General features: G+C 35.8%; 1 protein-coding gene across 2 annotated transcripts in view; it reads right to left on the bottom strand.

The window, feature by feature from the left end:
• The window catches only part of LOC117231389 (putative phosphatidate phosphatase), a 60,573-nt gene that overhangs the window by 6,848 nt on the left and 28,683 nt on the right, over positions 1–25,042 (bottom strand). The window contains exons 3-8 of one of the 2 annotated variants that reach the window (XM_033489788.1): positions 24,452–24,556; positions 23,476–23,675; positions 9,718–9,775; positions 7,297–7,473; positions 5,540–5,635; positions 131–863 (exon numbers count right to left, since the gene is read on the bottom strand). In XM_033489788.1, the coding sequence (XP_033345679.1) occupies positions 801–863; positions 5,540–5,635; positions 7,297–7,473; positions 9,718–9,775; positions 23,476–23,675; positions 24,452–24,556 (699 nt within the window). In that variant the 3' untranslated portion in view covers positions 131–800. Of the gene's footprint in view, positions 1–130; positions 864–5,539; positions 5,636–7,296; positions 7,474–9,717; positions 9,776–23,475; positions 23,676–24,451; positions 24,557–25,042 lie in introns of those variants that run through there. The other variant, XM_033489787.1, reaches the window with a different exon arrangement.

Raw genomic sequence — 25,042 nt, 5'->3', positions numbered from 1 at the left:
TTATATTATTAATTTGATATTTTTGAAAAAAGAAAAAAAAAGAGTAGAATATATTTGTCACGCGCGTCATTCGCACGAATTTCAATTGCGAAATACAATCATAGGAACAAGATCAACGGTCAATAAGACATTAAAATATAACATATTTATATACACATATAATATGTTAAAGATATTATAATACACTCGACTTATATCTTAACGCAGACATAAAATTAACCGTTCATACGAATAACAAGGAGAGTGCTTCGTTATTCTAATCGTAAATCAGAATACAGTAGCACGTTTCGAACGATACAATAATTTACATATCGGTCAATTCCGACAATGTTTTCGAGCTTGGCTGCAGATGTATGAAAGAAAAAAAAAAGAAGAAAAAAAAGAAACAAACCACATACTTCGTCGTCGATTTTTCGATTCGAGAAGGAAGATAATACGCTAAATCTAAAAGGTGTCGAAAGAGTATAGCGTTACATTTGTTTCATTGATAAATTGGGAATGTACTGCACGTAAAAAATCTTGTGTCACTCCTCCTGAATCTCTCTTACTATCGTTTCTTAATTATGTTTCCTATTTTAATCGAATACTTTTCATTTCAGACAGAACGAAGTTTCGTAATGCTTAGCTGCACGGACGAAACCCGCAGAAATTCCTCTGACATTGTCTCTTAATTTTAAGTTTTAAACAAAGTACAGCGACGATCGTTGATCGTAAAGATCAGTTTTGTAATTCGAGTAGCTCCTCTCTTCGTTTATTTATCTCTCCCCAAAAAAAAAAATCCACCATCTTGTCTTTCATTTTTACAACATTACGGAGAACTCTTTTCTATTTAGCAGCGTTCCGTTTAACGTAAATGTAGTTTCCTGTAAAGACCACATCAATTATCTATTTCTATTTTCTCATTGTTCCAAAGCATTTACAGATTTAAACCGAAAGTTTGTTCCAGTGATATCGAGCCAGATAAAAATGATACGAATTCTACAATACGTAGACTCCTACCACAGACACGAATCGGCTTGGAAATATGATGGAACAAAGCTTGCAAATTATTATTATTAGCTTACAAGGCAAATTATTTTCTCTCAGAGAATATGGTCATCGTATCTATAAACTACGTACGACTGATCTTAAGTTTTAAAATATATAGATAAAAGTGGTAAAAAGCGACACAGAAAGTTCGTTGGATTAGTATGATACGGTCTGCAAACGCAGAGCAATTCCATATTTTTCCGTTTAATGCGCGCGTAAGCATTGTTACGTTATACATACGGTTGATTGTAAGTAATCATTAATAGTATCTGAAATAAGTCTGAGAGGAACATGAAGCGATAATATTCTTGGTAATTAATTCGTAGGAGTGCGTTATTAGAAGCTACGATTGCGGTATTATTTGCGGATGAAAGCTATCGCTTATGAGAGTATTATACACGTTAGGCTGTTCGTAAAGTTACCAACGGACAACCCTATACATCTGCAATTCCAGCAAAAAAGGCAACAGCGTTGTCTTCGAGAGCAAAATAATTTTAAAGACGTACGAGGATGATCGTCTCGATTAAGAACAATCACGTTGCTTTGCGATTGGTTGTCTGAAAAATAGATTAGAGAAAAGCAAATGCTGCGAAGGAAATAGTAATTCGTTTAACGATTCATCTAGTTCGATCGAGACTGCATACGAAACTCGGATATTTTGCTAGGAATTTTCCGGATGCATCGAGCACAAATTTTATCTTAATACAACGATTCGATTTAGAAAGGAATGACGAAAACCTGAACGAATAATGCATTTACACAAGATTTTTTACTTGAAATGAAAAGAAAAATGAAGAGAGAGGGAGAGATTTGCTCCGAAGAATCTTTGCTTTCGATTATCGTGATAGTGTCGCTATAGTTAGCAAAGTAGTGGCCATGGGTGAAGACAGTAATTGAAATATCACTTATTGGTCTCTTTCTGACATCCTTTTCGTTAACGAATCGAATATACGATATATATACGATGTATATATATATATCCTTTATAAAATAAATAAAGATTTCTATCTTAACATATAAACGTACACGGTTTTGTCTACTACAACAGTGTACAGGTACACAATACTTCCAGTTGATGATACAGCAATGCCGTATAGTAGAACATCACGGTTCTACTTCTACACAAGGCGAGTCACGCAATTATTACAAATCAAACTATCGCGTTGAAACTTTCATATCACTGTACATACGATTCTTTTATACACATATAGGGTAGACCTTGAATATCAAGGATCGTCTCTTCTGTTTCTTAACTTTTTTAAAAACCTTTCCTAAATGGATTTTCCTCGAGTCCTCTTTAACATTCTGTATTCAACAAACCATTTAAGAGTCCATATTTAGACATTCTTTATTTAGACATATTAAGACATTCTTTTCTTATTTTTACCTATGCAGTATTCTAACGTCGTTTCTTGTAAAAGAGATTGGCACACGCTGCAGTCTGGTGATACTTTGTTTCGCGAGAAACCCGAAATATTCGAAGAGGTTCGCTTCTCGTTCGCCTGTCTGTTATTTTTCGATACGTTTTTAAATAAATTGTCCAACATATAGTTCCATAATATCTCGTTCCATCGAATGAAACGGTGAAAGATATTTGGCTGTTGTAACGGTTTACGTGGCTCGCCTTGTGAAGCTTCAAAGCACCATGCATACGTTAGTACGCGTACATCATACGTAAATCGTACGATATAGGTACTATCGGTATAATTATATCGAAAATGATTTAGAGACGTTAGCACGCATACCTAGTACGTCGGCTATCCGAATTACGTAAAAAGTTTGAATAGAAAATCAATGGACGAGAGGGTCGTCTCTCAACTTTTCTGCTTTTTCCAACTCTTTCCTCTCGTCCTCTAAAACACGTACGTCTACTGTATAATATTTAAGAACCTATACTTTCATAATCTAGAAATGTATACAGATTCGAAATGGTTTTACGATCTACAATTGTAAATTCAAATAGGATTATACATAGCTCCGTGGAGTTTGTCTAATTTTTATTACTAATTCGCTTACTTGCTCCTTCCTTTTATTTAACTAACCATCTTTACTGTAATACTTTGCATTAAACGTTCGTAACGAACAGTCCACTTATTATTGCATCATATATTTGCTATTATAACAGATTCCATTGCTTTCGCGGGGAACCGGAGATTCGAATAAACGCGAATCTCTTCACGCTATCGGAGATCTTTCTTTACAGATATCTTTTTTTTTTCTATGTTTTCTTTTTAAACATATTCTTAAGATAATATTGTGCAAATGTATTCGTAAACGATCACATTGAACGAAGAATCAGCAGACTCGATGGAAAAGCGGTACAAGCGTATCCTTTTCTTTCTTAACAACGATAGAATTATTTAAGTTGCGAATTTGCGAAACGTATCTGTACTTTTAGTTATTTCTTTCTATCGTTCTTCTGCCTCTGAGTAGCTTATACATATATTAGTCGTATAATAAAATGCAAAAACAATTGTGTTACTTTGTGTAAGATAATTTGTTGAAATTGTTCGACGCATACAGACTTTTCTATATAGAAATTTATTTCTATGTATCTCACTTGTACCATTTTCCGTCTGAGCCGCTCAATTATCTATATTTAAATCTACGATAAGCTTGCAAACCTAACAATACGTACCATAATCGTCCAACAAGCAACGAATGATATTTGCGTGCTTCATCGTGCATCTTCAATGACATACTATAATATAGTATACGTGTAGGATAAAAAATGGTCAATACTGAAAATTTTGCTACCTCTGCGACCTTTTCAAGAAATTCGAGACTAATTAAGCGCAAAAAAAAAAAAGAAAAAAGAAAGAAGAAGAAAATAAAATCGCCTTTCGTATCTTAGCATATGTAGTACGTTTTTTTTAAAGTTAAACAACTTTAGCGTAAGTAGGATCAAGAGCACCAGATACCAACAAGAATATCTACGAAAATATAGTACAAGAATAAAAATGAACGTTAACACCGCGTTTGCCTGCTCTGCTCTCCAATTAAAAAATATAGCGTGCCTTCTCGCGAACAACGAGCAATATATCCTCTACAATCAGGGGAAAAATATTTGCTCGGTTACTCTTTCTCCCCGTCTATAAATAAATAACGCTCAACAAGAAATAAATACATCTTCGCTGAAACTACAAACACGGTTGCATTGCCTGTACAAAAATTCTCGCATTAAACGCGACTATCGATAAGAGATTAACGATATTTGCCTATCATTGCGCCAACAACGAATTATACGTATAAGCAATAATTCGGTTACTCGTCGATAAAATCGGCTAAAAAATAAAGAGAAACATCGCCATCTAAAATAGACATAAAATAACAAGAACCAGACCTGTGCTAGATCTTCCTTGAACGGACAATTTGGACGAAATAAGGGATAACGACGACGTATCGATAACACGAACGTCCCTTCAACAAAGCTAGGACATCGACAAGACACATATAATATATGTATAGTTCGCTCTTCGCTTCCACCAAAAGAGAAAAGTAGGAAAAAAGAAAAAAAGAAACGAAATACAGGTTGTCCCGGTAACCATGATACAATCGGCAAGGAGATGATTCTACGTGGAAGAAATAAGTCGACGATATAGAACGAAATTTATTTACGCGGCGCTTCGTTTTCGATAGAATGGAATTTCAGAACGTGCCGATATACGAGCTTAGCTAATTACCGATAAATACGAATAAACGATCGATGGCAGATCGTTGTATCGTTACGCGTGGAAACGAGCGAAAAATGTTCGAATAAAATCGATCCGGCCTCGTTTTCGCGAGAACAGAGTTTCCACGTGTTTAATTGATAATTGATAAACTTCCGAATTTCGTTTTCACGGTAACGAATCATCATCGTCATCATGCGAGAAGATGTTACTTTGCACTTTCCATTTGTTCTTCCACGTAGAATCGCTTGCTTATCGATTGCATCGTTAAAGGGACACTTGGGACATGTAATAAAAGATGAGAGTTTGTATTAAAACTGACCACAGAAGCTCGATGGAAGGTAGAGAACGTTAATAAAAGAAGCTTCGTCGCGAAGCATTAGTATGAAAAAGAGAAATTCGTACGTCAAATAATCCGTTCCATCCCATGAAATATTGCTGCTTTTTGCTCCTTTCTCTTTGTTTTTCTTTTCTTTTTAATTGGAATACGATCAGCATGGAACACCAGCCGATGATGATTATGATGATTATGATGGATCATGTTGAAACAGGCTACGTCTAGAAGAATCGCCGAGAAGGTGGGCGGATGATGAAGGGTCCCCAGCAGCGCGTAAGGCAGTTTCGCTGTCGAACAATAAAATTCGCGACACCAACATTCGGACACCGTATGTTTTTCGTATAACTCGACTTCAGGCGGCCAGTAGCATGTGCTTTTGTTCCCTGAGACCAGACTAGCTCCCCAGAGACAATTAGAAGACGAGTCACGGTCTTGGTGTGGTCAGCAAGCGAAGAGCTAGCTCGTTAGGTCAACAGTTGCGATTAGTAGAGCCATTATTCACCTGTGTACCGCCCCCTGTTTCGTAATCGGCTGCACGGCGTTTCTCATCCATCGAGCAACGACTCCGATCTTTGAACAGGTTCGCCACGCAGTTCGCCTGCAAAAAAATCATTCCAAGATCGACTGATTATTATTAGCCGTGTATTTGTCCGGGAATTACGCGAGACGTTCAAAGGCCACTATCGATCAACTCGGTAAATTGAAAAGCGAAAGAAAGCGACGATGTCACTTGTCTTTGAAATTTACCAAACGCTATTTTTCAAGTTTGTCCGCGAACTTGCGGAAGTACTTTCTTTTCTTTTCTTTTCTTGTTTTGTTTCTCTTCGTTTTTGAATTGGACGTTAATCGTGCAGGTGAAATTGAGGAAATTGACAGAAAATAGAGTCGATCAATTTCGCTTCTGGGAGGCTCGCATATGTCACATACATACAGGGTGGTTGGTAACTGGTGGTATAAGCGGAAAGGGGGTGATTCTACGCGAAAAAAGAAGTCGAAAATATAGAATAACAATTTTTCGTTCGAGGCTTTGTTTTCGAGAAAATCGACTTTGAATTTTGGCTCGGTACGCCTGCACTTTATCGCGTCTCGTTATAACGGATCTCACTGCAGATCTTTGTCTCGATGGAAAAATTAAAAAAAAATTTTTATTCCATATTTTCGACTTCTTTTTTCGCGTAGAATCACCCCCTTTCCGCTTGTACCATCAGTTACCAACCACCCTGTAGATCACACGGCTGCAAACACGATAATCCACGATTTGTTCATTTTTTAGTACGTGATATCATACAACGAAATAAATCACATTTTCTGTTTTACACAGGGAAGCTGTTTTAAATTTCGATGTTCGATATCGATCGATCTTCTATTACCAAAATTGTCCCTATATTTGATTTTGGATTGTTAAACGTACATTTTCGCATCCTCTTCGAAACGATCAAAATATTGCTCGTCGTAATATTAAAACGTGGAAGATGTTAAAACATTGCACGAGACTTCGCTGTTCCTTAATTTAGCAAACGCTATTTTACTTTCTTTTCTTTTCTTCTTGTTTCTCTTCGTTTTTAAATTGGACGTTAACGGTGCAGGTGAAATTGAGGAAATTGACAGAAAATAGAGTCGATCAATTTCGCTTCTGGGAGGCTCGCATATGTCACATATATAGATCACACGGCTGCAAACACGATAATCCACGATTTGTTCATTTTCTAGCACGTGATATCATACAACGAAATAAATCACATTTTCTGTTTTACACAGGGAAGCTGTTTTAAATTTCGATGTTCGATATCGATCGATCTCCTATTACCAAAATTGTCCCTATATTTGATTTTGGATTGTTAAACGTACATTTTCGCATCCTCTTCGAAACGATCAAAATATTGCTGGTCGTAATATAACAACGTTAAAACGTAAAACGTTCTTTTCGTTTCCAATTATACCGCGTTAAAATTATCTGCTTCCTAATCGCGAAGCGACGTTAAAATAGAAAAATCAACGGATACGTATTCGCGTTTCTCTGCTGTGGTTCTCGCGCACAGGCTGACCCAGTGAAATTTCCCTCGAATAAATAGAATGCAGATGAATTAGAGCTGCATCGTATGTACGCAGAGTGTCTCGGTATTGCCGATTAGTTTCCACGAGCGAATACGGCCAACGGAGGTCGTAAAAGTTCGAACTCGATACATCGTATATTTCATATTCACGATCGCGTGTAATTTATGATCGCACAATGGGATAGTTAAGGAGAATAATACTCACCACGACTAGTGCCACGATGGTACCAAGGGTCGAGCCGGCCAGAACATCGCTCCAGTGATGTTTATAATCAGAAACTCGTGACAATGCCGTGAACCAGGCCATAAGTATACACAGAAGTTGCAGGAAGTGTTTCAACAGCTTGCTACCCTTCCATGTCATCCTTAATTGTAAGTACAGCTATAGAACACCATAGAAACAAAACAAACATAGAGAAATTGCGCACACCATCGAAAGAGTTATTATGGAAATGGAACGTTTTTTGTCCTCGTAACGTGGTATTGTCAACGCTGTAAAAAAGCAGAGAAAGTAAAAGGTGTGTGCGATGCAATCTGCGAGATAAAGGCGAAGCACAGTAGGTTGGCGATGATGAAACGTGGTTTTTCGAAAGTGTGAAATTAGCCAATCGTGTGTCACGCGTACGTCAATCTTTTCAGCAGCGAATTTAACTCTACCGTCAGTCTCGTATTTTCGTATCTCAATTTTCCTCTTCGGTTCCAAACTAATTACAATGGAAAAAGATGTTCGACGTTGTAAGAAAATATCTAACGGGAGATGACGCGCGTCCAGTGCCAAGAAATTCCACGGTAAAGCTGTTAGTTTTTTCGTTCGGTTTTCCGTTAGTCGAAGGTACCGATCGTCGGGATATTTGTGTAAACTTTTTCTAAATCTGAATCTGAGAAATACGTTACAAAGGCTGTTGGAAGTATGAATTTAACACTTGACAAGAGAGAATATCGTGTAAATTTACGTACAAATGTTAGGACATGTGAATGATTGTTCAAATAATGTCGATTTGTAGATGGAATTTACAAGATTGTTGATTTTCGATCGTTGATCTTGCGAAAGAGGAAAAAGCTGGAAAGTACCATCGATCAAACGATAGTTCGCACGATGTTGATCCGTGAATGGAATTCACGAGATTGTTGATTTTCGATTGTTGATCTTGCAGAGAAAAGCTGGAAAGGGGCATCGACGGAAACGTCTCGAAAGAGATTATTGGGAATATTTCAGGATAAACAACGTTGTATGGTTATTCGTCGCTACAAATAAAGAGAGTGAAGAGGATAGACGATTGGATGCTGCATAAACGACGGACAGCAGTTGAAACGAGCGGTGACAGTAGCGTCGTTATTCTCAAAAAAGACACAACGAACTGAAAATAATTGTCGATTTTCCGTCATTTATATTCATGTATTCGTAATTATTTTCGAACTTTTGTCGATCTATTATCATATAAATTGTTTTCGAGTAAAAAAATCGTAAGAACGCCGGAAAGATAAAAATATATAGAATTCTATTTAACGAAAATTACGATAGCTTCGAATTATATCTTTAAATTATGTAAGTTGCAGCTTCTTCGTAAAACAATTATCGTTAGTTAACGGTCGATATCAAGTGACCATCGATATACATAATCATTTGGTTAAATTCTCGTAAAAGTAATTGAAAAATTACAGGCACGTTAACGTAATAATAAACGTTCTGTATGCCAATGATGTTGAAATTAAAAAGGGAATAAATATGCACAAAGACGTCATATAAGGTGGATTTTTTACGCACGTTACGTAATGCTTGATATCATAATGATACACGCGTGTAAAGAAATAACAAAAGTAGTCATTTACACACTTACGTTTTGGTACTCATTTATTTCTCTGATTTCTTCGCTTCAGATATAGAGAACGACACAAACGTTAAATAAGCATTTCATAATTTTGCTCATGACAAAGTAAAAGAATCTTATATCATACCATGTAACTTGCAACCAGCTTGGAAAGTAAACGCTGAACGTAATTAACAAGAATGTGAATTTTATTCGCTCCATCTGTTTAAATACGATTTTTAATTTCAATCGATAGTTTCTGTCGTGTATATTTTGTATTTAAAGAAATTTAAAGAATTTGATAAGCGTTAAATCTCATCCGTTATCTGTTTAATTGACAATTAATACGAATCACGGAACAGATAATACAAGATAAGAATAATATTTTAGATCGATAATGTACATAACGATATTTTCACTGCGTGAAACTAACGTTGCAAGCAAAACATGAAACTTTGGTCAAAATAAAACTACGCGTACTATTTTCTTTTTCCAAACACATAACGTTTAATGAAAATAATTCTACGTTTTAATTTACGAAAATTTACATATCTAACGAGTACGCGTAATTATAAAAATCATCAAGCACCATAATGTAAAAAATCACAGTTTCCAACTTAGAAAATAACAGAAAATGAGTAATTACCATTCGACTTTGAGAAAGAAGATAAAAATTCCAAACCATTAAGCAGATATCCCGTTGCTGCCATTCAAATTTCTCATCGTAGAAAAAATAAAAAAATGAATCGATAACGGAATCAGGCGATCGTACATAATCATAAATTCGAAGAAAAGACGAACGAAAAGGAGGAACTTACCGCGAGGTAGATCATCGTGTAGGCCGAGAATGACGAGTGTCCTGAGGGAAAGGATAATCTGAAACGATCAACGTTATAAATTATACCGTGTCAAATAAATTTCATACGTTGTTCCTATCAAAATTTTTCTTTGCTCAAAGAAAAGCTATAGAAAAACTGTACTACTCATAAATAGATCGCGGATATTTCTGCAGCTTTATATATTTATAAACACATATTTCTATGAATTTACTTCGCATATTTATACACAGACTTTCGTACACTATGTACATTCCACGAAGTTCTGTACATTGAAATTTCCCATTAAAAAATTTTTTCTTTGCTCAAAGAAAAGCTACAGAATATCTGCACTACTCATAAATAGATCGCGGATATTCCTGCAGCTTTATATATTTACAAACACATATTTCTGTGAATTTACTCCGCATATTTATACACAGACTTTCGTACATTACGTACATTCCACGAAGTTCTGTACATTGAAGTTTCCCATAAAAAAAATTTTTCTTTGCTCAAAGAAAAGCTACAGAATATCTGTACTACTCATAAATAGATTGCGGATGTTCCTGCAGCTTTATATTTTTATAAATACATATTTCTATGAATTTACTGTACTCCGCATATTTATACACAGACTTTCGTACACTATGTACATTCCACGAAGTTCTGTACATTGAAATTTCGCATTAAAAAATTTTTTCTTTGCTCAAAGAAAAGCTACAGAATATCTGTACTACTCATAAATAGATCGCCGATGTTCCTGCAGCTTTATATATTTATAAACACATATTTCTGTGAATTTGCTCCGCATATTTATACACAGACTTTCGTGCAATTACGTACATTCCACGAAGTTCTGTACATTGAAATTTCCCATAAAAACTGCATAAACATTAGCAGTGTGCTCGCGAGGTATAGTAATATGTTTGACCAATTAATTAAAAGACAAGAAAGAATTGATAAGTTTGTATTTTTAATATTATTAATCGATCCTTAACAGAAAGCACGTTGTTGATTATAATATAATACATCAATTCTGGGAATATATATAATAAAAATGCCTAATACGATAGAAATAAGGAAAAGATTGAAAAGTTCGCGGAAGTTTGTATGACGTCGATTTAGTCTAACAAAGATCGCGTTATTGGTCACAATATAATACTCCAATTTTATAAATACGATATATCGATAGCCAAGATAATAAAAACACAAAAAGAGTCTAACCAAGCCAGTACACTCATTTGCTGATGAGATCCATTTATTATATAATTACCAAATTTATCATTGGAGCGCGGATACTTAGGCGAATTAAAATTCCTTTTAAAGAAATGGAAGGTAAATAGAAATTCGTTTCATTGTCCAAATATCATAACGGCTACTGTTATACGCATTGTGCGCGCTCTTGTATCTTTAAATTTCGCACAAATGCATAAAAATTCGCGGTCTATGTTATCACAATTACTTGCAGAACGCGTTGTAATACTCCGATACGTTCAACCAGCCAAGTTTCTACAAAGAAAGGATGGAGAAGTTCGCGGAACCTTAAGCGATGGCAATTGAATCGAAAAGAGGTTACAAGCCAGTTATTATGCTTATAATATAATACATCAATTTTATAAATATAATACAGCGACACATGTACAACAAAAGCAGAAGAAGAGCCTGCTGTTCCAGGCAGTACACGCGTTTGGTAATAGGACCCTATTAATTTTATCAGGATTAATTCCAGGGCGTGTTCCGTGGCGATTACAATCGAGCAACGCGTACCCCGAAGCGTGGATCGTAAAGATTCGGCGGAAGATGTTCCGATGGGAGTACCGAGACGAACAGCAGGATAAAAGAGGAAGAGAAAGAGAGGATGAAAGAGGAAGAGAAAGAAGGCAGGGGCTGAACGAACTCAGGCTTCTATCTGTAAGAGTAATTGGCCATCAAAAAACTGCACCTTTAATCGGACATTATCTACCCTTTCCCTCTATTTATCTTTCTCTCCTTTATTTTCTCTTTTCTGCGTCGGCGCCGCGGCAATATTTGCCAAGCTCGACTTTTTAGTCCCTTTTAATGCGTGCTCGTGGGCTGTTTCGTTCCGGTCGATTGTTTGAATAAGTAATTATTCGGGGAAACTGCTTTCCCCTGCTCTCTTTCTTTTATTTTTCGATTAAGATGCGTATCCGTCGTGGAAACTAATTTACCTGCTGATAATTGCAGCATTTATTAGCCACTTCAGATTACTGGAAGATAAAGAGGAGTGGAGATCAGGGAGCTATCCGCAGTGAGCATTTTATCGCTTTATTCTGCTGGTCACGCGGTATATAAAATGTAATCCCTTTTAATACCGTGTGTTTTGAATAATCATGTAAATAGAAGGAAGATTTAGTATTACACGTAATAGCTTCTAAACTGGAAGAAGAATTTTAAGTAGAATAGACATTTATAGTCGGACAACGACGCGTGTTCCTCCGGATGTTCACTGTCGCGGATAAGATCGAAAGCTTTCCGTCAATTTGTCATCAGAACGTAAGATCTGTTTATAAAAGAAACTTTTATCTTTACTTCTCTACCGTTGATTTCTGCCGTAGTAAAGCGCAGAGTACAAATTGAGATTATACAATCTGATTCGAATCTAATCCAAACAATTTCAATCACCTGCGAACCGACAGTGTCAGTGGAGAAATAAAATACGCGGAGTAAAATACGCGCGAAAAAGAAAAACAAAATAAATATACGATATAGATACGAATATACAAAAATAAACACGATAAAACGTATTACTACCGGGTGTCTAAAGTGATAAGAAGTTGTTGAATAACCTTGATATTTAAGGCACTGGCAGCAAACTCAACAAAGCCTGCTATCTCCCAAACATATTCGACGCTAACAAACGAGACAGTTCCAAACGTAATAACATAATGGTTTCTAAAAAACTGGCATCCTAACCAACACCGAATTAAGGCAATTCGCAGAAGGCACGATGAGCACGAGGCTAAGCGTGGTAGAAGTACTATAGTCCGGAAGATGAGGAAACGCTGGTCCCCTTTGGTTGAACGAGCCGGAGGGTGGGACGTATGAATGAATTCTCTGTCAGCCTTTTATCGTCGATTCTTCAAATCTTTCTATACATAAAACTGTCCCAGCACACGCAAAGGGCGGATGAACCGTGATACACTTCGGTGCGTCTACACTGTCGGTCAAAAGTTAGGGATCACCTGTTTCGAGGTTGCAACTACCTCGTTGGTTTCCATCCACGAACGAATCGACAGAAATTGTCAGAAATAATTATCAGTAGAAATGTTACCGGATTGATAATCCTAACAGCGAACATTATTCTTTTTACGTTCGTAAGATAAAGAAATATTTTGTAATTCAACTTTGACTAGAAGATCGTTGATCGACTAAAGTAGACCAAAAGGTTATCGATTAAATGAATGATAAGCGCAAACAATAATCTATTCTCGTTTTTTAATCCATTGTCGTGTTTATGCGCGTTGTTCTTTGTGTCCCAGTTCTTTCGTTGTCAGCATATTTTATAGGTCAAGATAAGGAAAAAATGCCATATACGTATATGTCATTGAAAACGTTGTTAAAGAGCTGCAGTAAAAAAAAAAAAAAAAAAATAAAGAACGACGTACGAAATGAGCGATACCGAACGTGCATTGCCGCCGCACAAAGTACGAATAGATCAGGGACATTTACATATAGTAATAATCTCAAGGTATCATAATACTTGTACGACTTCAACTTCAACGCAGTAAACGAGAACTGCGAAGAATAACAAATTCAATCTTTTGCCGCTGTCACTCTTGTATTGACAGGAATGGTAATCATTTTGAAATGGAGTTGTAGCTGGATCTATAGAAGAAGTATTGAACATAATGCTTCGTGACTACTACTGTATGTAAATATGCCTGATCTATTCTTATCTCGTGCCGTAGCACGTTTGTTACCGCTCATTTCGTATACCGCTTTTCCTTCTTTTTTTTTTTATTATATCTCCTTAACAATGCTACCAATGACATTTATTTTACATATTTTATTTTTACATTTTGTATCTTGACTCGTCGTCTTGTCTTGTCCTGTGGAATATAGCGACAACGTTTGATCGGAAAAAATTGGGACATTCTGTATAAAACTATCCAAACAATACACGTTTCCGCTATTGAACAATTGAACGTATCATTGTTTATTGTATTATCATTGTTTGAAATTGTATATTTCATGGATGGATAAATGTAGATTTTAGGAAAAACCACGTAATTTACGAAAGGAGCGTAATATAACGTAAAGATATAACGCGCTGTAATCTAATGTAATACAGGGTGGTTGGTAACTGGTGGTACAAGCGGAAAGGGGGTGATTCTACGCGAAAAAATAAGTCGAAAATATAGAATAACAATTTTTCGTTCGAGGCTTTGTCTTCGAGAAAATCGACTTTGAATTTTGGCTCGGTACGCCTGCACTTTATCGCGTCTCGTTATAACGGATCTCACTGTAGATCGTTGTCTCGATTGACGTTGTTTTTTAATTTTTTAAATTTTTATTCTACATTTTCGACTTCTTTTTTCGCGTAGAATCACCCCCTTTGCGCTTGTGCCACCAGTTACCAACCACCCTGTATAATGCGAGGACTAACGATACTGTCGAATAATTTCAATTTATAAAATAAATTTAATAATTGATAAAAAGATAATCTTTCTCAGCTACTAGAGAAAAGACTCGCTGCCAAGATCACGTTACACGAGTCCTTATTTTCGAGCTACTTGATGCCTAACTTTTGAACGAAAGTGTATAGCAAAGCGGCTACCGGTAAAGAAAGGTCCGTTCTTTCTCCTGTGCGCGCGATAACGAGCTCCTACAATTTCCTCGAGGTACAAGAACATGAAAGAAGAAAGGAGGAAGAGAGTATAATTTCTGATTGTGGGCTTAATAATGGGCCTCTGGAATAATCTCCTCCTCCGTTGGTTGGTTCGTTTAGTTACGCCTTGCAGTTCGATCCTTTTCGATCGAACGGGGTTACCCGGAACCGGAAATTACGCTATTCAGCCTCCATTATCTCCGTCATTTAGTTTTTCTAACGTGTCGACAATCACCGTTTTATATCGAAGAACGCGTATAGTTCGCTTTAATTAATGCGAATCGTGTCGTTATACCAAGTTAGCGGATTTGTGACGATGGGATATTTCTGATTGCGATATCATATTGATTAAATATCGCTCGTATCGAATAAAAGTATCAATAAATATCGATAAGCCGATAATAAATTAATAAACCTCCTCGCTTAATTTATTTGCACGTTAAGTTTTAATGGGAAAAACGATATTTATTCTCTGTTACGGTCTCTATAATTCTATAGTATGGACATGTCTATATATATATATATATATATATATATATGTTTATGCTGCATACTTATCATTGACATTTTGATATTATGCATCGACTTTCACGCATAATTATATATGGCAAATTATTGTACAAAGTGGTTATGTATCAACTTTCACGCGTAATCGTATAACGTTGCGCGTTATTTGTGAATGCGTTAAAAATACTGCCAGTTCCGGTAAAAATGCTAATGAAAATTACGTGTCATTATCCTGTTTTATGCGTCCGGTATAATTCCAGCAACATAAACAGATCATGATATTAATATTCATGCCACCTTGCCTTTTTATGGAGCTGCCAGGCGTTATAAAAGTTTGTAATCATAACTGCGGGCTTGATACAATTTATTAAATCCTGTTAAATATTCAAAAGAAAAGGAAAGAAAGTGGCGAAACGCGTGATTCAAATGTTTATTAAGAACGTTAAAGCGGAACACCGTGGCCGAGCATAAACGCGAAAGCTTTATCAAAAGCTCAAACTAATCGCAACTGTCTCTTGCGTTGTAAGTCGAACACTTTTGCGCTCGAATGTTTCTTTTTCCATTTTTCCTTGAAAATTAGCGCAACGATTCTCTCCGATCGAATAACTCATTCCACGCTGATTACAAGATGATCATTCTTGCAACAAGTTGTTTCTTCCCTGTCAAACGATTTACTCGAATACAATGAAACACAATTAAAATTCTTTTCATTTTTCCGTTTCGTTAAAAAGGATTACAATACGAAATCATTCAAACGTAAATTGTGAATTCAATGTCAATGTCAAGTAGTTCGAATTATTTTTATTAAAATACTCGATAAGGGCAAAAGCCCTTTTTATTTTTATTGTCCAATTCTGACAGTCTACGATATAATATAACGATCATAGTCAGAAACAAGGCGTCATTTTATTCAATTATTCTAATAAATGAAATAACGATGAAGTATACCGAAAAGCGATATTCGGAAAGGGGACCCATAATTACACGTTGAAAACCGGAAGCTTCCAGCCGAACGCATACTCCCTTCCTGTTCTTTAAATCGGCAAGCAAAGAATTATACGCTTCCAGAAAATTATACGCTACCTACAAGCTTCTACAATCGAAGAATTATACTCCAAAATTATAGAGTGCGTCGACTGTATAGCGACCTCCGCCTAACCGCAGATAAATCACTCTTGTTAAAAGCTGGACGTGTTTTGACAAATGGAACGATTTCGGCAGAATCGATTTTAGACCTACAGCGAAAGAACAGAAGAAGAATTGTCAATTTATATCGGCTGTTTTGGAACTACGAGTCGTTGAAGTGTAATAGAAGTAGCGATGGGTGTAAGCATCTCAAAAAGTATGTAGCATCGAACATCGACCGATTAAATTTCAATCACGTACATTAGAGATATTTTAAAATTATAGAACAATTTTTACAGCATAGACAGTTTTACAATTATAAAACAACGATTTAAAGCTTTAGCTTGAACGCGATTATTTCTTACGGAATTTTTGAATATTTAGCTCTTAGAATTTCTGAATAGTCGAGTCTTTGAATTTTTTTAGTAAAACACTAGGAAACGTGGATTTGTCTAATGTGAAAATAAGAAAAAGTATCAGAGGAGGAACATTACCTGGAAGATATTTCACTATTTATGATGTGACTTCCTGCTTGAAATTACAAAAAGAAAAAAAAAACACTTGGAAGAAAAATTGGATATGTCGTTTGTGTAATAAATTGCAAAATATTTCTCGGAACGTAAGGAAACATCAAAATGCTTTATTATCTCGACGCGTTGAATTTTTATCGATTCTTTCGTTAATAACACAATTCGCATGCAAACAACGTTGACTCGTGTAATTAATATGCATGCGTTTGTCTATATGTGAAGACGGTAGTACCACGATCAATTACAGCCTAGCAAAAGACGTCAATGTCAATCAGCTATAATACTCGTGGCAAAAGTCTACGTTTGCGTCAGGGACTACTGGCTTTAGCCCTTTCATCGCTACAAAACCGTATGTGAATTAGAAGTATGTTCGCTTTGATTCAACGACCTAAATACATACATTATTGGACTAAAAAGAACTTACATACAATTATTGCCAACTACAATTCGCGCAATTCATGTTACTTCGTACGAAGAAACGTATGCCATCCGTGCCAAAATGTATTGATGAATTACAAGAAAATGGGAATAAGGAAAGTACTGTTCGAAGATAGAATCAAATGTCAGTAGCTGAAATTTACAGTTAACGATTGGAAGCATTACAAATACCATTAACACTACCGGTAGAACTTTTACAATTTTATTTGAAAATTCAATGACGTAATGACTTTCGCAATGATAACTAAAAAGAATAATATAATGAATTTTATTTTGTTTTTCATGTATTCAAACTGAAAATAATGTATCAAGGCTACTTATACCAATATCAGTGAAAATGACTGGAACTTGACAACGTGTAAAAGGGTCTATTTTATTGTCTGATTTTAACACTAAAACTATCATACCAGTCAAGTTAACTGGTTTTACAATTTTATTTGAAAATTCCTATTTTTGTTAAATTTTTTTGTCACAATGATGTAATAACTTTCGCAACGATAACTAAAAGATTAATATAATGAATTTTATTTTGTTTCTTACGTATTCAAATTCAAGATAATTTTGTATCAAGACTACTTATACCGATACCAGTGAAAATGACTGGTACTTGACAAAGTGTAAAAGGGTCTATTTTATTGTCTGATTTTAACACTGGAACTATCATACCAGTCAAGTTAACTGGTTTTACAATTTTATTTGAAAATTCCTACTTCATGTTATATTTTTTATTTTCAAGATGATGTAATGACTTTCGCAACGATAATTAAAAGAATAATATAACGAATTTTATTTTGTTTGTTATGTATTCAAACTGAAAATAATTTTGTATCAAGGCTACTTATATCAATACGAGTGAAAATGACCGGTACTTGACAAAGTGTAAAAAGGTCCTGCAATCTGTTTATCGAACCACAATTAACCAGTTTCCTCGTTTCGTACAACTTGCCACACGTTTTTAAAATTTGTACTGCTTATCGTTCGATATGACCATATCAGTTATCGGGAAAATTGCGGATCGATCGCTAGATCGCTAGATGCTAACGCTAGAAATACCACACTAGTTAAAACGACTGGTTCTACAATTTTATAAATGTGTCAACCTTCGTTTAGAGATCATGGTCCCAGATGGATTAATAATACGAAAAATGTACTATGTAACATGGAGTTCCTTCTGTAAGAAAGTAATAAATCAATAAATATACAAATATTCTATTATTACGTATTTTTAAAGGCCAATCATTTTCACTGGTTGTTGATATATGATTTACTACACTATATATTATATATATTTAAATAATAAAATAAAAATAGTAAGATGAAATATTAGATAATATAGTAATGAATACCATACAAAGATTTTTACTTTTACAGTTACATGAATAAATTACATAAATAATACTGAAAACATTGCATATATATTACGCGTATTAAGTGTACAAGCGAATAACGAATAATTTTTCAGTACAAGTTATTTATTTAAAAGTGTTTCACACAACAAGTTCCACCACGGTAAAAATGTTGTGCTTTTTAGCTTTTGCTTCCAATAGCCAGGGCACTGAAAAAGGAGAACGTACTGTGAAATTGCTACGTGACAACGCCAGACCACACACTGATTCTACGACGGAAGACATCACGAGGAGTCTCGTTTGAGACACGTCTCGCAGCTGTCAGTTTATTCACTAGACATTACACGATTCCCGATTACTACGTACTTGTTCCGATCGATTCAACGCACCTTTATCCGATACATCTTTTCAATTATAGATACAGAAATATCACTTGACGATTGGATCTTGTCCAAAGACACAGCATCTTTTCACGGTGAAATCCGTCACTTGCCTGAAACATGGCTTAAAGTTCTAGAAAGCAACGACGAATAATACTTTAACCTTCCGCCAGCGATATGGGTCGCTGAGTTGCAGGTGAAACTTTCATTGTTTAATTTCTCCGAAACGAAGGTGTCGGACTTTGTGATTTCCACACCTGAAACACCTTACACCTGCCAGGTTTTCACCGCCCAAATATTATTGTTTACTTCGTTGAATCCGATTCAGAATTTTAATTCTGAAACTTCGAAGGTAAAGTGAGCATTGTGCGCTATTCAACGACTCGTATTGTCTGTCTTTCGGTACGTGAATTTGTTTATATATTTTAGTTCTATTCATTGGTTTTCCGTCCCCTTTTTGCAGTTATTCATGCCGAGGATTCGAACTCGCGACGCGTCGTCTTCAGTTCTGGGCCTTAACGAGCGTAGCTGGCTGCCTATTCATTTTATGTATCTTCTAACTTCTTTGCAATTGTAATAAATTATTGTTTGCAATTTTTCAATTGATCTTTATAAATCGTTATCAATTTTGATAATTGCATGAATAAATAATCTACCCAAAAATCCCGGAAACTCGGGTCTCAGAATAATTGTACTTTCCAAAGGATTTGCAAATTTCTTCATACTTTTTCGAAAAATCGTACATGTATAAAACCCCAGAATAATTTCTTTAGATCACGTTTATCACGAAACTTCTTACCTCCAAGCGAATTGCTATTTTTTCATAACTCTCCGTTAGATCTTCGCTTTTATCGCAAAAAGTTTTAAACATTTGGCTGGAGCACCGTTTGCATAGTAAATTAGGAACTATAATACGTACCCCGGAACTTGTTCAGATTTTTCTAAAACTAAAAAAAAAAAATTGTCGCTATATCTTCATTCTTTCTTTTATTTTTACAAACTTTCAGCTTCACTGAGAAATTATTCACTCGTACACCTAACAAATACGACACTACTCAAGAAACGACGTAATCGAACCTTCGCGGATCTCTGGAAAGGAAAAGGTTGAAAGTTACTCGACTGAAATAAATCTCTGGAAAGAAATCGTCGACCTAACAATGGATAAAGAGTCAGGGGGTGAAAAATTCGAATAAAAACGCTTAATGGGAAATGTAGCATTGTTGTCAACGCGACAATGACTAAGGTGCGTTCAGGGTAATTGTTGCGTGTAACAGTGTTTCCGTTGCGGGTCGAATAGGGCCCGGTGGGTCATGATTCGGATCGAATCCCGTGCATGCGAATCGCCAGTGGGTACAAGGCCCCTGCTCATTGTCATTTGCCGCCACCAGAGTGGTCCTTTTTGCTCGTATCCGTTGAAACCGGCCTTCGAGCCACTGGCTCCGGCAAAAAGCCCGACGAAATTCCGTTGCGATTGAACCATACGCGCATACAAACTCACAGACAGGCACGCACAGGCAAATAATAATGTCTAGCCGATCGAATACGTTCTGGCCAGGGATCAAAGTGATTATCGAAGCAACGAGCCAGCAAAGAGAAGAGCAAATAGCAGGCAATGACTTCGCGATCCAACGAATCGCAACCAGACCTCGACGAAATGAGGTGCACACGGTTATTGGTCGGAAGTAGACTATTTATGGCAATTCATAGCTCTATGAATAGAAATATCGCGGAGTGAGATATTTATGCAAATTCATATTTCTACGTCGATACAAAGATGGAAAATACTTTTAGTTGTTACATATCTGAAAGAGTACCATTCTTTAGGTATTTTATACGTTTTCGTATTATGCGTTCTGTTTCGCAGCTTCCCCGTGAATCTCCTAGAGAAGTCGACAGCCTAGTCAGAAGTACATATTAGAATAACCGTACCTCTCGTTTACGGGGAATTTAAAGGTTTAAGAATGCGCAGAACGTATATAACACGGAAGAATCTGTGAAACATTTGTAGAACGTGGTAGACGAGGTAAGTTTCCTCTTACATTCTATTTTTCTTGGTGTTATTGACTGGAAAACGAGCCAAAGCAAGACGAGGAATATGATCAAGCTGATAAAAGGAATAATATAAATTGCAGGCCTGAGAATAAAATAATACGCGAACGATAAGCTTTGATCGTAAACTAAGCAAAAATTGATAGAATTCGAGGAGAGACCGTGGCGAAATATGGAAAGAAAATTTGGCAAAAAATATGGACGACTTCGGACAAATATTCAAAATGAAAACTAAAAATTAAGTTGTCGAGTTGATCCTAAAGATCGGTATGATCGATATGTTTGTTAGATCAGGATCGTTGCCGATGGAATATTTTCCAATCGTTGCATCGATAAATTTACATGGATAATTTCGATATAAGGTATCACCTTCTGAAATTACCTCGAAGCGAAGTGAAAACGCGATAACTAAAAAGAGAAAAAAGCAGGTCGACTCTGACTGGTCGGTTCTCGTTTCTTCATATACATTCCATGGTCATTAAGTGTGTAAAAAATAACGAAAGCGATCGTTCCTTTCCATCAACTTTAATTCTACGTAGGCTGTTCCGCAACTGCGCCCGCAATTGTTACCGTCACGCGATTCGATGTTTTGCGATCTCAGATACCAAAAGGGTATTGCCCTGAAGATTCTCAATTCGAGATGTTCAATGGCGAATTAAACGTGCCGATGATTCCGGTATATAGCCGTGTAACACGCACCATGCAAATTCGAGGCTTCGTATTTGTATGGGTTTTATCGAGCTTCGCCTACAACGTAGTACAATTTAAGATTTAGTGGATTAAAGCTTGCTATCTAGATTTAATTACGTCCACTTTGCACGCGAAAAGATTAAAGTTACAAGTTCTGGTCTTATTCAAATTCTTTCCACACGATGGAATTTAATTATTAGATTATTATCGTCTGAATTATATTAGATCCATTTTGCATGCAAAAGAGACTAAAGTTGCGATCTCTAATTTTATCGAAATTCTCTCGGAACAATGGAATTTATTTATTAGATTATTACCATCAATATTACCATTTTTACAATGGATATAGGACCATTATTACAATGGATATAGAAAATATCATTCGCCGTCTTGGTTAAACCTTTTGAAACGATGAAACTTCGCTACCAATTTATCTGAATTCCTCAATCGTATATAATTTACGCGTAATGGCAGCTTAAGGAGTTGCCGTTTCCTAGAACGATAGCAATCGTTAGTTTCAGCTGATATTCCACTTCTGAAAATTATCCTTGCACAACAGACATCAAATTCCTTAATCGTGACGTATCTAGTTAATTCCTATAGCAAGCGCTACATATTTTCGTACTGGCGGCACTGCCATGGTACGTCGAATGGTCACACTTAAATTTCCGCTACTTGAATTCAGTCAAATGTACAAAGTCTCAGCGGGGGATCGGTGAATAATTCTCGAGTCTATGGTGTTTAATGAATTCACACTTTTGAACGTGAACTCGGTCGACTCGGTGAAATCGCAAATCGATTCTTTAAGACTAAATTGCGCTATTATATTTGAATAATGTAAATACGATAGTTTTATATTTTGTATTTCGACAAATACAATTACTTTGATGAATCGAAATGACGAAATTTTTCTCGCGTCTTCCAGCTAGAGATTCTTCTTCCATTCTTTTCTTTCGTCCTTTTTTCGCGTCCAATATTCATCGCCATAATTAATAATCGTTCTTCGATGTTAGCAAATAGAAAAGAGGATATATCGACTGTCAAAGACGTTATGAATTTTCCAGACGGAGCAATATTCATTGTCTCATCCGCGTAAGTAAATCACGTTTGAAAAATGAATGCAAAGTACCGTAAAGAGCGCAATTGAAGAGATGTTTCAGCGAAGAAGTGAAAGATTTTTATGGAAGAGAAATTGATAAATTACCAGAAAGGTGGGGCATGGTCGTACATAATGACGGTCATTATACAGCAATTTAACGAGAAAGGTAAACGCATTGCAACATACACCATCGTTCGAGAGTATCGGAGTGCGTACTTATTTGTTTCTTTTTCTTCTTACAGGACTTCTTCATGAAATTATAGATCAAGAGACCATAATGATTTTATTATTAATATTATTATTGCTTTCGTAGAATATTATTAAGTTAAAAAAGATAATATTTGATATAATTAACGATCATACGTCGTTTAATTATTTCAAAAGTTGTTTTTCATTTATTTTTCATCTTCTAATCTCGGGTTGTTCCTTTCATTGGAAAAGTCGAGGAAAAATTCAGAGATCAATTTCGATCGGAAATCTAATTGAATTCGAACGAGATTAAAATAGAATCTAATTGAATCGAAATAAGATCTAAGCGAAGAAATAGAAAATTCAAACGACGCAGACTTTTCTGAATGTCATTTGAATTTCATTAAGATTACTCGCACTCGAGCAAGCTAATTAACTTGTCCGATTGAAGTCGAACGAGTATTACACGAAGTTTATCGGTGGCTTTAAATGGTAGTTTCCGCACTGTCGAATAAAAGGGTCGCTGGATTTCTCGCGTAAAGAGAGAAGTATTTACCTGATCTCCTTTAGAAGTCTGGTCGAGATGTTCTCGGTGCAGACGTAGTTCTCGATATACCTGTGCTGATTTTCAGGCAGGCTACAATTAATGCTAGGCACACAAAGAGTCATGAAATGGGGTCTCAGTCGGCCGATCGTGTATTTGGCGATGTCGGTGATTAAAACAGTCGTTGCTGCTCCAAAACCGAATACGCCAATCTGAAATATCAAAAATATTACTGTGAGAATCTAGTACGAATTATGAGAATTATACAAAATTATAAGAATTGTGAAAATTGTAAAAATGTGTTCTAAAAAGTGCGTGAATTACAATAATATGATTATAAACTATGTTACAAAGATTTTTATTTACAGATAGCACGCGCGAAGGAACTAAGAAAGAATTCTCTATTATAAAACAAACGCATTTTAATTTTTAATAACGTTAAAGTAAATTGACACATTTGAGTGTTCTTTAAAATTCGTTTCACAGAAATACAATTCGTTTCCATCTTTCTAATATATAATAATTACTGTTATTGTTACTGAATCTAATAATCACTGTTATTCTTGAATTTTGGAATTTTAAAGACATCTGAATAAACATCTTATCGTATAAGTTCGGTCTTTAAAACAGAACTGTATGCGTTCGCAGATTTCCTTCTTTCTAATATATTTGCAACAAATAACGAAGAATCTTCCAAATATTGACAGAAAAGCGTGCGTTTCAGAACTGTTCTCACGAAGGTACACATGGGGAAGAAAGGTGTTAATATGCGTGGGAAGAAGGTTCTTCTTAAGATGGTCACGAGCTTTCCTTGGTCCCACCGTGTGATTTTAGGATCCTATCTGTTTTCTATTTCATTTCTATTTCATAGTTTGAATATCTATGGAAGAAAAAAGGCTTAGTACATCGTATGCTATTGAATATCTATGGAACGAAAAGGAGTTGATACACTTTATACGATAGTAGAAAAATATCTTGAGAGGTGTACCTTTTCATATGCACCCCATAACCATGGTGGTATGTTGTAGCCAAACAATATCTTCGTCGAATCTGCGTCACAATGCCTCGCGTAAAGATACTCTCCGATTATCATCTGCAACAAAATTTTTCCTTATAACGAAATATCACACTTTATGGTTAAATGACGACCAAGACACATTTTTTTTCTCTCTTTGACACATTTACTACGTATGTCTCGTATAATCTGCGTCGGTACATACTTTCACGATATCTACGACGATACGAAGTTTTAAACAGGAGATATAGATTAGAAATCACGATGGTCATTTGTACAAGGTATTTCAGTTTCTTCCGGTCAAACTGTGGCGGGATATTTTATGGACATAAATGAAAGGAAAATATCCCGCTGCTTTAAAATATTCAGTGGTAAAAAATTAAATTTACTATCCAACCAAGTTCAGTCTTCGCGAAGAAGAACCTCGCAAGTAGGTTCAAACATTCATCAACTGAATTTAAAACGTAAATAAATTAAAAAACTAAACGATACTTTTACTCTGAGAACGCATAATATTTCCAAATATAATAAAGCCTCGAGGCGACGAATCACATGTCACGAAAA

The sequence above is a fragment of the Bombus vosnesenskii genome, unplaced genomic scaffold (assembly GCF_011952255.1).
Source record: "Bombus vosnesenskii isolate JDL3184/JDL3185 unplaced genomic scaffold, Bvos_JDL3184-5_v1.1 scf7180000013272, whole genome shotgun sequence".
NCBI lineage: Eukaryota > Metazoa > Arthropoda > Insecta > Hymenoptera > Apidae > Bombus > Bombus vosnesenskii.
Note: the sequence above shows the minus strand (reverse complement) of the source record. Positions and strands in the feature narration are given on the sequence as shown.